Source organism: Nanorana parkeri, unplaced genomic scaffold (assembly GCF_000935625.1).
Source record: "Nanorana parkeri isolate BGI_ZX_2015 unplaced genomic scaffold, ASM93562v1 scaffold1121, whole genome shotgun sequence".
Classification (NCBI taxonomy): Eukaryota; Metazoa; Chordata; class Amphibia; order Anura; family Dicroglossidae; genus Nanorana; species Nanorana parkeri.
In genome coordinates, this window is record NW_017307389.1 from 59977 (window position 1) to 73239 (window position 13263).

At 46.8% G+C, this 13263-nt stretch overlaps 1 protein-coding gene across 1 annotated transcript; it reads left to right on the forward strand.

Moving 5' to 3' along the window:
- Positions 1 to 1890: 1890 nt before the first annotated feature.
- TMEM42 (transmembrane protein 42) lies at positions 1891 to 5931 on the forward strand. The gene is made up of 3 exons (XM_018567958.1): positions 1891 to 2073; positions 3741 to 3887; positions 5654 to 5931. Exons 1-3 carry the CDS (start codon positions 1930 to 1932, stop codon positions 5789 to 5791), a joined length of 429 nt encoding a protein of 142 aa, XP_018423460.1. The 5' UTR covers positions 1891 to 1929; the 3' UTR covers positions 5792 to 5931.
- Positions 5932 to 13263: the final 7332 nt, after the last annotated feature.

Below are 13263 nucleotides of genomic sequence, written 5' to 3' on the forward strand. Positions count from 1 at the left end.
GTATTGTGGAACCTGGCCTTGGGCGGGGCTAGTTTCAATTTTTTTTTTTTACTGTTTCTTTATTTTTATTGCTTTTTCTTTTTTTATTCAATTATTTCTTCTTATTTTTATTACCGCTGCCGCCCCACTGCGCTCTGCCGCCCCGAGGCCGGGCCTCGGTGGCCTTGTGCAAAATCCGGGCCTGCAGCCAGGGCCCTCCCTATAATGAGGCAGCCTGAAGCCAAGTGGGGAGGCAGCAGGTAGAGTGGCAGGACCGCTCAGCTGCACAATGTTTGCAGTGCGTCTGCCACCCCCTTTCTGGCCAGAGCATCCCAGGTTGCTAAGAACCGGGCAGGGAGATGTGTAAGGGCCGTACATATCTCCCCGCCCAGCTCTTAGCAACCTGGGATGCTCTGGCCGTTGTCCCGCTCAGCTCCTGGCAACCAGTGATGTCACTAGCTGCCAGGAGCTGGGCAGGACGCCCGCCAAATGATGCAGAAAGGGCTAGGAACACCCTTGGTCACAGGGTCACCTTGCATGCAAGGTCTAATGTCGGTATGGAGTTTGATGGAGATGTCTCAATAATGGGTGGGAGATTAGGCTCATAAAAGGTGGTAGGGAAGACCTAGGCACATAAGGTGAAAAGGAGGAAGGGGCATTAAACACATGTGAAGGAAGGGGATAAGGTAAGGTTACCAGATTATCATCATGACCATGCCCTTTTACTACACCTAGCAAACCACACCCCCATTTGTAGCCACACCCACACAATCATGCCTCCATTTTTTTTTAGCATACCCTGGAACAATGGATCAGACTTTTGGAACAAAAGGCAGATATTTAAGTCATAAAGACAAAATGCCCTGGGCACTAAGAGTAGTGAAATTGTGGGTCAGGCCAAACTGTGGTAACAGTGGAAGTGGCTCAAGGGGTATGCGTAAATAAAACCTGAGCCTACTCTGCCATGGTGCATGACGGCAGTGGGTTCACAAGGGGGGGTTGCGCCCCACAGCAGGTGACACCATCAGAGGGGGTGACACCAAAATGGCAGTCATTTTGGTGACAACCCCTCTGAAAAGTTAGGCATGCGGTCATGGACCGAGTGCCCGACAGCTGCATGACAGAGGAAGGGACTCAGCGGCCAACCGGATGACTGTCCCCTCCTCTCTCCGCCGGCGCTCATTACCTAGATGGCCGCCGGCAGTTAAGTGTGCATTACGGTATTACACACGTGCATGATGACATGCCAGCAGGTGACACCACGGCCTGGGGACGCCTCTGAAAAGCGGACGGAGTGCAGGGTCAGAAAGGCGTAACACAGAACACATTCAGGTCAGAATTGCGTGGCATAGAGTGCATGCAGGGAGCAGACCACATGCCCTCAGAATGGAAAGGGTAAATTGCCAGGGGGCCTTGCCTGCAAAGCACCTTGTCCTCAAGATGCCTAAGAGGATGTGGGGTTGGCAGAGGGGGACATATCGGAATCTGGAAGCCCCCTTTAAAATAAGGGGATCAGAGATATCTGCTGCCTCAGGGTGCAACGTGCCCCTTGTTTCCCATTCACACAAAAAGGAGTGGAGAAAAAACAAACGGGGTTTAAATGATTTGACTGAAGTGACACAACTTACCACCATTTTATGGTAAATTATAAGTAGTTTTGCTGCTTGCAGGTCTCAGCAGAATCCAAGGTAAAGTGCAGGCCAGTTCAGACAGCGAGGGAGGGATGAAATATCCCCTTCTCTTACCTGTACGATGACATCTTTCCAAATAACGAGTGGGCACTTTAAGAAGAGATCGCTCGTTACGTTGCAAAGTTAGCCGGCAGATGTGGGGTTATCGCCGTGAATACGCGCATGCGCAGTCCGGCCAAGGAAAACTACAGAATTACACGTGATACTGAATCTACTACTACACCGGAAGCTGAAGTTGGACGGTGGGCTGTGCGGTTCCATGTGGTCCAGCTGGGGATGCAGCGCGGTGGCCGGGCTCCTGGGGGCGCTGGCAGCATGCTCTGCCAAACTAGCGCTCGGAGCGGACTACCTGAGGGAGCTGTGTGTGGCGTACGCCGGGGAGCGGGCGGAGCTCTGTGATTGGGTGAGGGGCTGTCAATGGGGGGGACGCTGTCACGTGGGGAGGGGGTCAGAGCTCTGTGACTGGGTTAAGAGCTGTCACTCTGGGGAGGGCGCCCAACTCTGTGATTGGGAGAAGAGTTATCATTTTGGGGAGGGGGCGGAGCTCTGAGTGGGTGAAGAGCTGTCACTCTGGGAAGGGGGTGACGCTCTGTGATTGGGTGAAGACCTGCTACTCTGGGGAGGGGGTGGAATTCTGTGATTGGGTGAAGAGCTATCACTCTGGATAGGGGGCGCAGCTCTTTGGGTGAAGAGCTACCACTCTGGGGAGGGGGTGGAATTCTGTGAGTGGGTGTGGAGCTGTCACTCTGTGGAGAGGGCACAGCTCTGTGAGTGGGTGAGGAGCTGTCACCCTAGGGAGGTGGCGGAGCTCTGTGAGTGGGTAAGGAGCTGTCACCCTAGGGAGGTGGCGGAGCTCTGTGAGTGGGTAAGGAGCTGTCACCCTAGGGAGGTGGCGGAGCTCTGTGAGTGGGTGAGGAGCTGTCACTCTGGGGAGAGGGCGCTGCTCTGTGAGTGGGTGAGGAGCTGTCACTCTGTGGAGAGGGTGCAGCTCTGTGAGTGGGTGAGGAGCTGTCACCCTTGGGAGGTGGCGGAGCTCTGTGAGTGGGTAAGGAGCTGTCGCCCTAGGGAGGTGGCGGAGCTCTGTGAGTGGGTGAGGAGCTGTCACTCTGGGGAGAGGGCGCTGCTCTGTGAGTGGGTGAGGAGCTGTCACTCTGTGGAGAGGGTGCAGCTCTGTGAGTGGGTGAAAAGCTGTCACAGAGATAGATACTGAGGGAGCACTGGTCCCAAGAGTATGTGTGACTTGGTGTGGTCTCTGATCTTGAAAAGCAGCTCTCTATCATTAGGAGTATCCCATGACTCCCTGAAATAATCCAGAAGAAAATGTAGAGTGAGAGCACCTCAACCATATAACTAGACCAGTATAACTTTATTAATCTTGGCACAATGTCCATAGAAAATATCTAACGCGTTTCGGGGGCTGCAACATACCCTTCATCAGGGCTTACACTGACAATGAATGGTGAAGAACTGGGCAAAAAGTATAAAACATCAGTGTTTAGGCTGATGACAGTGCAGGCACCAACTGACAGCCATGGGACATTTACACATGATGTGTGTATGGGGCATAAGGGCTAATGCACGCAGCCAATTACTGGCCAAGGTCAGTGTATTTCTGGGGTGGGTACAGCCATGTGCTTCTGATCAGCTGCGGGCAGGAAACCTGTACAGATCAGTGCCTGGGTGAAACTGATTGCATGTAATCCCTCATGGATGAGTATTTTTGCAAACTCCTTTTCTTGGGGGTCCATTGAGGGACACAGGTCTCACCCTCTGTGTTTATGATCATGCTGTTGATACTGCTTTGGAACAAGACCGAGGCATGCCGGTTGTAGGAGAGTTAATACTCTGGGCTGACATACAACATTTTTGTTTGTCAGTGTCCATTCCTCCTGTAGGCAGCAGTATAACCCGAAGGTTTAAGACTTCCTGTGGCCCTCAATAGACTCCAAAAAAAGGATTTAATGGTGGGTACAAAAGATCCTACTTTTACATTTGTGAGTCCAGTTTGTTCCTGCTGGCTTTGTGGATGAAAGACTCGGAGAAAAGTAAACTATGTCCTTGTCATTGCAGATCCACCTCCTGCTTCGTCTTTGCTGTATAGGACTTGTGTTCCTGTGCAACGCTGCTATGTGGACATTCTTTGCCAAAGCATTAAGATCCTCCTCCTCTTCAGCAGCTGCAACTGTAACCACAACTGCTTCAAATTTTATTTCATCTGTAAGTAGTTCATTAGAGGACGGCTATGTTTCCTTTTCCCTTCATTTGACATTGGTGTGCTTGGCATCAGTATAAAACCCCTCTCCCCAATCGTGTGCAGTGGCGTCAATATAAAACCCCTCTCCCCAATGGTCTGCAGTGGCATCAATATAAAACCCCTCTCCCCAATGGTCTGCAGTGGCATCAATATAAAACCCCTCTCCCCAATGGTGTGCAGTGGCGTCCATATAAAAACCCCTCTCCCCAATGGTTTGCAGTGGCGTCCATATAGTACCCCTCTCCCCAATGGTGTGCAGTGGCATCAGTATAAAACCCCTCTCCCCAATGGTGTGCAGTGGCATCAGTATAAAACCCCTCTCCCCAATGGTGTGCAGTGGCGTCAATATAAAACCCCTCTCCCCAATGGTGTGCAGTGGCATCAATATAAAACCCCTCTCCCCAGTGGTGTGCAGTGGCGTCAATATAAAACCCCTCTCCCCAATGGTGTGCAGTGGCGTCAATACAAAACCCCTCTCCCCAATGGTGTGCAGTGGCATCAATATAAAACCCCTCTCCCCAATGGTGTGCAGTATCGTCAATATAAAACCCCTCTCCCCAATGGTGTGCAGTGGCATCAATATAAAACCCCTCTCCCCAATGGTGTGCAGTATCGTCAATACAAAACCCCTCTCCCCAATGGTGTGCAGTGGCATCAATATAAAACCCCTCTCCCCAATGGTGTGCATTGGCATCAGTAAACGTCCCTTTCCCCAATGGTGTGCAGTGGCATCAATAAACACTCCTCTCCTCATTGGACTCTGCTTATTGTAAATCCAGGCTTAAAGCCCAATTGGAGGGAGAGAGGGAAGGGGGAGGGCACCGCTGACTCTGGCTCTAGAGAGGCAGAGCCAGCTGTCACTTAGGCAGTGGGGGTGGATATCAGCAATATTGTTGGGATCTCTCCCGTTTGCAGCGCAGCTCTGCACGGTCACCATAAAGCAGGCATTAGCCACTATATGCTGACTTTGGGTCACAGATATCCAGTAGTAAATCTGGTCCTGTGACCCAAAAGAGAACTAAAGCAAACTAAAAAAAATAGATTTGGTTTTACTTTGAAACGATTTGCATACACATCTTTTCCCTTCATGGACAGAATCTAGTGCCCTTCTAACATACACATCTTTTCCCTTCATGGACAGAATCTAGTGCCCTTCTAACATACACATCTTTTCCCTTCATGGACAGAATCTAGTGCCTTTCTAACATATACATCTTTTCCCTTCATGGACACAATCTAGTGCCCTTCTAAGACACACATCTTTTCCCTCAATGGACAGAATCTAGTGCCCTTCTAACGTACACATCTTTTCCCTTCATGGACAGAATCTAGTGCCCTTCTAACATACACATCTTTTCCCTTCATGGACAGAATCTAGTGCCCTTCTAACATACACATCTTTTCCCTTCAGGGACAGAATCTAGTGCCCTTCTAACACACACATATTTTCCCTTCATGGACAGAATCTAGTGCCCTTCTAACATACACATCTTTTCCCTTCATGGACAGAATCTAGTGCCCTTCTAACATACACATCTTTTCCCTTCAGGGACAGAATCTAGTGCCCTTCTAAGACACACATCTTTTCCCTTCATGGACAGAATCTAGTGCCCTTCTAACATGCACATCTTTTCCCTTCATGGACAGAATCTAGTGCCCTTCTAACACACACATCTTTTCCCTTCATGGACAGAATCTAGTGCCCTTCTAACACACACATCTTTTTCAGGCATTTCTGGGCAGCGTGCTGTTTGGAGAGTCCCGCGCTATTCTCTGGTGGTTTGGAATTTCAATCACTCTCTGTGGACTGATTTTACTGCACACGTTTTCACCACAAGCAGAAGAGCCCGCAAAAAAGAAAAGTTAGAAGAGGCCATCGTTTGGATGATCAGTTTTATCTGGGTGCTTTGTGTACTTGTGTGCTTCTACCTGGGGGTCTTGAGTCTCACGTCCTCTGTTTCCTGCACAATTTAGGGGGGCATAAATGAGCAATTACAGCAACACAACCAATAAAGTTACCTTCTGTTCTGCCTTTGTATGGCAATGTAACAGGTTCCCTTTACTGCCACCCTCTCCAACTGTGCAATCTCAGCCTCCTTTACTTCCCTACCATTCTGTTTGGTCGCCAGGGACAAGGAGAAAATGGAAAGTAAGCAAAAGCAACAGGGTAGGGTGGCAGTTAAAGTAAATGTTCAGTCAAAATGTTGTTTTCACCAGATAACCTGTGCAAAAACCACTGCAATACAATAGAATAGGCAACCTCTGCATTCCAGCTGTGCTGAAACTACATATACCATCATGCATCTGCCTCTGGAAGTCAGGCTTGCAATGCCTCATGGGCTTGTAGTTCCATAACAGCTGGAGTGCTCAGGTTGCCTACCCCTGCAGTAGGACAATCCTCGGGCCCAGCAATACACATTCACTTTCCCCGATTTTTATTTCTGTCTCTGTCCCTGTTTCAGATTTTCCCTTACTTCCTTTCTGATGAAATCATTGTCAGCACGACAGGAAGTGAAGGTATATCTCAATGGAGTCCCAGATAGAAGTACAAACCTGTCATGCGTTCTTATCTTTCCCCACCCTATTCAATGGTAGAAAAATTGTTTTTGGCTTTACTTACACTTTAAGTGACCCTGCATAATGGCAAAGCACAGGTTTACTGTATTGCTCTGTATGAAATTCTACAGCTCCATCTTGGGCAGGTCTCAGGGTGAGACCCAAGAGATTATTTACCCAAGAGACCTTTATTTTATTTGTTCCATATTGGACACATCCCTGCACTGCTATTTTCTAGACAGATAAAAAAATAAAGATTGATGTTTTTGTTTCTACAAAGATTTATTGACGTTGTCCTTATATTCATAGTATCCTATCAAGAAAATAGTTATATGAAGGAGAGAGTAAAATATACTCTTCCCAATAGTTAGAGCCGGGTGTGACACTGCATCTGTTACACAGCGGCTTTATAGATTGAGAACTGAGCAATCACAAACTGCTGATCGCTGAGATCACGGCTTCGCCCTGCAGAGAGCGGTGACTGTCAGTCACCGCAGGGATTTCCCCCTCCCCTTTCTCTGTTTCCCCAGTGCTCATTGGAGGGACAGACAGGGGAGGGGGTGGGCACAGCTGGCTCTAGAGGGGCAGAGCCAGCTGTCAATGAGGCAGCAGTGTGGATCCTGACAATATGGTCGGGATCCTTCCCGGCTGCAGTGTGGCTCTGTGCTGTCAGCATACAATAGGCAGTAGCCCACTATATGCTGAGTTTGGGTCACAGACGCTAGGTAACAGCAATGAGCCTCAGAGCCTTGCGTCGCTGCAGTGCAATACACTGTTTACTTGATTTGCTACATGTCCTAGCAGTGACCCGAGTTGATCCGGTGTGGAAAAACGCAGGTCACTGCTGAATGTGTGAACCTGCCCCCCTTTGGTTGGCCAGAGCTGAATACTGTATTAAGGATAGGGATGTCATTTTCTGAGATGCTAAAGGAACACTTTTATCAAAACCTAAAATTGTGTAATACTGTACTTTATTGTTTACATTTTGCAATGGTCATTTTACCATTGATCTGGTTTCATATACACTACCTGGCTAAAAAATAAAGTCACACACTCTAATATTTTCTTGGACCGCCTTTAGCTTTGATTACGGCACCCATTCGCTGTGGAATCGTTTTGATAAGCTTATGCAATGTTACAACATTTATTTCTATCCAGAGTCGCATTCATTATTCACCAAGATCTTGTAGTGATGATGGGAGAGTCGGACCACTGTGTAAAGTCTTCTCCGGCACATGCCAAAGATTCTCAATGGGGGTAAGGTCTGCACTCTGTGGTGGCCAATCCATGCTCCCTGAACCGCTCCTTCACAATTTGAGCCCGATGAATCCTGGCATTGTCATCTTGGAATATGCCCAATGTGCCACCAGGGAAGAAAAAATCCCCTGATGGATAAACCTGGTCATTCAGTATATTCAGTGAGGCAGATGACCTGATAAGCAGAGCCAGCTGTCACTCACGCAGCTGGGTGGATCCAGACAGTATTGTCGATATCTGTCCTGGCTACGGCGCTCCCAGTATATCCGCTATATAGCCTGCTATATACTGAGCTTTGGGTCATGGGAGGTTAGTATATGTCTTCCCATGACCCTAAAGAGAACTATGGGGAAAAACACTTTCCCCATAGTTCTCTTTTAATGTAACACATTGGGTGTGTTATGGACAAGAATGGCACATTATCTGCACTTCTTATAAAAAGTAATTCTGTCACGAGTGAAATACAGGGGGCTGCCATATGTGATCTCCTCCTGAAAATGTTAGTTGGCCAACTGTTTTGCTGATCCACTTGATTTAACATTTTATGGGTTACTGATGAAGTATAAACATACAGATCAGGACTGTGCACTTATCCTCTATGCCCCTCCACTGACCTGAACTACCACACCCTCCCCATGTACGTACATATCTGGATGCTCGAGCTATGCCCCCCAGTGTTTGTTTACATCACATACCATACATCTGCACTGGCCACATCTGAGCAGTGGCTTCCGATAGTCTTCTCCAGGGCCATGAGGGCACAACCACCAAAACTAGGAAGGATGCATTAAGTAGAGGCAGGGCAGGTAGTTTAGGTCGGGCAGAGGGGCAGAAAGGTTAAGTGCCTCCATGTTTTTCTCATGGCAGGTCTGTTTTAAAGGCCCAATTTTTTATATGAGCTAACATACTGTATGTTAATGATCACGTTTACACTTGTAGTTGTGGTTAGATGTTTCGTTTTACATTTTCTTCTGCATATAAATCACATGTGACAGTTGGCAGGAACAGTGTGTTTGACATGCGGGAAAGGTGTACTTCACGTGCACTGACCCACCTAACAACTTTTACGCCTTTTAATGTTTTATAAACATTTGAACAGTGTATCATTTTCCCAGCTTGCTATGAAAATCCAAGATTATATTACATCTTTATCTGGCACCAATCCATCTATTTAACCCTGTTCCCTGCTGGTGCCCATTCACACCCATGTGAGCATGGCAATACACATGCGTGGGTATAATTGGGTCCCATTCGATATCTGTCCTGGCTACGGCGCTCTCAGTATATCCGCTATATAGCCTGCTATATACTGAGCTGTGGGTCATGGGAAAACTTACCCTTGCAGTGAGGCTACCCCCGCACTTCAAGGGTTAAGTGCTCATTTAGGTCTAGGGGCTGGAATAAAGCATTTACTTACCTGATCCTGGCTTCCACCGAGCTGCTAGACAGTTTCCCACAGCCTCTTCTTCCCCGGGCTCTGGCAGTCTAAGGACTGCTGACGTCATCACGACTTATGACCTTATGACCGACAATCCATTGACTTGCATTAGACGTGAGGACACTGAGGGACATTTCATAGCTGGAGCGGAAGGGAGAGAGTTGAACGCTGATCATCGCAGTACTTGCAGGGTGGGGGTAATCCCAATTGGAGGTTTTGAAGGAGTATGGAATGGTTTATGTCTGTGACCCCTATTGGGGAGATTTCCTCTCACTTCTTGCCCTCGTGAAGCCCACAAAAGGAATAGGGAGAGTGGTTGTCACTGGGACATAGACAGCAATATAAACAGAAGTTCTAACCCTTCCTCACTTTTGGTTTTATTCTCTTTTGCATAGAAGAGATTTCAAACTTCTTTCTGTCCTGAGAGTAAGGGGAAATCTCCCCATAAGGGCCACAGATGGCAAGTAAATCCTACAGAGGTTCTAACCCTTCCCTACACTTTCCAAAGCTAAATAAAATGTTTTGTTGGCGTTGTAAAAGAAATATGTAGGCTGCCATTGCTGATGATGCTAGTTATCTGCCTGTCATGTGGATCCTCGAGCTTTAATACATTCTGTATTACTGATCTGAGGCAGTATTAATTTGAGGAGTTCTGCCTTCACTTGGGGCATACTCGTTCTGAGCCAATGAAACATAATACCCTGTTTCCCCAAAAATAAGACCTACCCTGAAAATAAGACCTAGTACTATTTTTGGGAATTGCTAAAATATAAGACCTACCCCAAAAATAAGACCTAGTTGTGACCATTCCCAGGGCTGGTGGTGGCATAAGGGGGGAACTTGAAGAGCCGCGGGAAAGAATCAGCGGTGCCAATGAAGCCATCGCTGGAGGAAGCGAGGCGGCAGCAGAGGGAGCAGAGCCGCATAAGCCGATGCTTTCTCTATAGCGCCGGCTCCCGTCACTGGTGGAGTGATACCAAATGCACTCCGCCTGTGAGGAATCGATAGTGAAAGTGCGTTCCGCTCATTCTGGCTAGCAATTGGTTACCAAATTGCTCTTGGAAAGGTACGGCGGTTACCAAATTGCTCTTGGAAAGGCACCACTGATTACCCTGATCACCCTATTCTTAACTTTGCTATTCTGGAATATTTAATTTGGATTTGCGTTAACTTTGGATTGTTGTACATTAAAAAAAAAAAAATAAGACCTACCCCGAAAATAAGACCTAGTGTGTTTTTTTGAGCCCAAAAAAATATAAGACAGTGTCTTATTTTCGGGGAAACACGGTATTAAGACCAGAGGATCAGCATGGCAGTCAAGCTTTCAAGAAGCTGATCATCCATGGAAGCCCACCTATTTCTCTCATAACATGTTTCCAGACATAATTGTCGGGATCCGCTTCAGCAGCGGCGTCTTAGTATAGCGGTATATTGAGCCTAGGGTGATGGGAGGACGCTAGTTTGTGTCCTCTCGTTACCCTAAGGAGAACTATGGGGAAAAGCCTTAACCCCATAGTTCTCCTTTAACTTCCTCCCCACTGTAACCAATGAAATATATATATATTTTACTGTTTAAAGCCCATTCCGTGTGCACCTTACTGTAAAGCTGGTGATGAATTGATGAGTGAGTTTGTCATCTGTTTTGCTTGACTGTTTTTGTGCAGTGATGCATGGGGGGTCTCAGCTGCCATTAGGATGTGCGGGATCCATCCTTGTGTGTCTCTGTGCCTTTAAGGGGGTTGGGCTTCCTCCTGACAAACCTGCACCCAATTTTATCCTCTGCCCCATGTGCTCCAAGATGGAGGCTCTGATAGTTTAGAGTTAGGACCGCACTATAAGAGGTGCCTTGTCGCGGCTGTGCGGCTTTCACATTTTCTGCAGAAGACGTGTATCCAAACCTCTGTTTTTAACCTTAGTGTGAGACAAGTTTTTTTACATGCTAGCTTGTGAGTGTGCCAGGAAAACTTTTTGCTATTTTTCTAAAATATTTAAGCATGACAAGCTGCCAGTTAGTATATCCTCTGAAGGTGAGGTCAGCAGTGGTAGGCTACATATTTATCTCAAGGCAGGTTTCATTTAAAACAAACCTGCGCTTTGACTATGCAGCACCAGGAGATGAAGGAAATATCTGGTACTTCCAGGTATGGAGAAGCATGTGACTATTCAGCACCAGGAGATGAAGGAAATATCTGGTACTTCCAGGTATGGAGAAGCATGTGACTATTCAGCACCAGGAGATGAAGGAAATATCTGGTACTTCCAGGTATGGAGAAGCATGTGACTATTCAGCACCAGGAGATGAAGGAAATATCTGGTACTTCCAGGTATGGAGAAGCATGTGACTCGGTCATGTGGTTGTGCTCAGCCAGTCCATAGCCTGATGTAAACTATGACTCCAATCACTCAAGCAGTAAGTGAAGAAAGCACCCAGAAACTGAGACCCCCAGAAAGAACCCATAAACACAGCCTTGGCAGCACACAATATGGGATACCTTTAATAATTTATCACAGAAATTATGCCATAAATACAAAGGCAATAAAAGAGTGATACTGAAAGGCCAATTATCCTTCTTAATGCAGTAAAGCTGCATCTACAGGAATAAAACTTTAACTGTTAAGTACTGCAGCAAAGTTTACAGTACCCGGTCCCAGCAGCACATATGAGAGTTGGACCGCTGCTGTCACACATATTGCAGCATCCCAACTCTCCCGCACACCTTTCTGAATATTGTTCCAATCCACAGCACTGATCAGGGATCTAGAGCACCATTGATTAGAGCAGTGTCCAGGATAACTCGTTGGACCACTGGAAAGCCGGGGTGCTTTTTGTGTGTGAAAGCCACAATCAAGCTCTCCTACGATCTGCCAGCACAGATTATTTCAAGGCATAGCAATTCAGAAAAGTATTGATAAAACATATTTATTAGTGTACAGTATATGCAACCTGACTACATTACAGTAATAAAGAGGGTTCAATTGAGCTTAAAGTACAAAGAATCACCTTAATGGACAGATACACACAGTCTGTGACCATGGACATTGTCACAAGCATTACATTGCTTTTCATACACTGTAACAATGTTTAAAATAGCATGCTGCTTTTAATGGAACCCGTGGTGAAGTGCTGACCATACATACTTACCTGAGTTAACCTTGTCTTGATTATGTCAAGCCACAGCCACCCTTGGAAGCTCCATGCATTGTTGGACAAGGAGTTGTCCAAAAGGTGATGGTATGTAATAGAGGTGGTTTTGTATTTAAACATTATAGTATGTAACTTGCCCAAGAACAAAGGATTAAGAGCAAGCAAAACTTTAGGTAGCAATTGAAGCAGAAACACAGAGTAAATGTAAAACAATTATATAAAAGGAAAGTAAAATAATTGCTTTGGGAGAGATGCATACAATTTGTTGACTTTTGTCATACCCCCCTATATTTACACTTGCTGTCTACGAGCCAAGTTTCAGATGAAGAACAATAATAAATGGCTGAGCCTCCTAACCAGAGTGTAATATAAATGGTAAGAGGCATACAAGCCACACCAAAAGCAAGCACAAATGTGCAAACTGGAAAGGGTGGTGAAAAGGTTAGTTTAAATTAGTCACTGAATATTGATTTTATTGTTACTTAAAAAGTCATTCTGAGCAAAGTATGCCTGGAACTGCCACCCCAACTGTAATCATTTCCTTACCACAACATCACTTCACATTTAACTTTCTATAACCCTGTCTGTTCTGTGCTGGCAGATCTCATTGTCAGTTGTAAATTCGATTAGAACACTGTCCTAACAAAAGGTTAAAGGAGAACTATGGGGTAATTGTTTTTCCCCATCGTTCTCCTCAGGGTCACGGGAGGACATAAACTAGCGTCCTCCCGTGACCCAAAGCTCAGTATACCGCGAGCTACAGCTACAGCTCGCGGTATACTGAGACCGCCGCAGCCGGGACGGATCCAGACAATACTGTCGAGATCCACCCAGCTGTGTGATTGACAGCTGGCTCTGCCACTCTAGAGGCAGAGCCAGCTGTACCCACCCCCTCCCCCGTCCGTTCCTCCAGTCAGCGCTGGAGGATCGGAGCGGGGGGGGG

Coding starts and splice junctions, on each gene's coding strand:
- TMEM42 (XM_018567958.1), top strand. CDS start 1,930: ATGTGGTCCAGCTGGGGATGCAGCGCGGTGGCCGGGCTCCTGGGGGCG. Junction 2,074..3,740: donor GGGCGGAGCTCTGTGATTGG/GTGAGGGGCTGT, acceptor TTGTCATTGCAG/ATCCACCTCCTGCTTCGTCT. Junction 3,888..5,653: donor CTTCAAATTTTATTTCATCT/GTAAGTAGTTCA, acceptor CATCTTTTTCAG/GCATTTCTGGGCAGCGTGCT.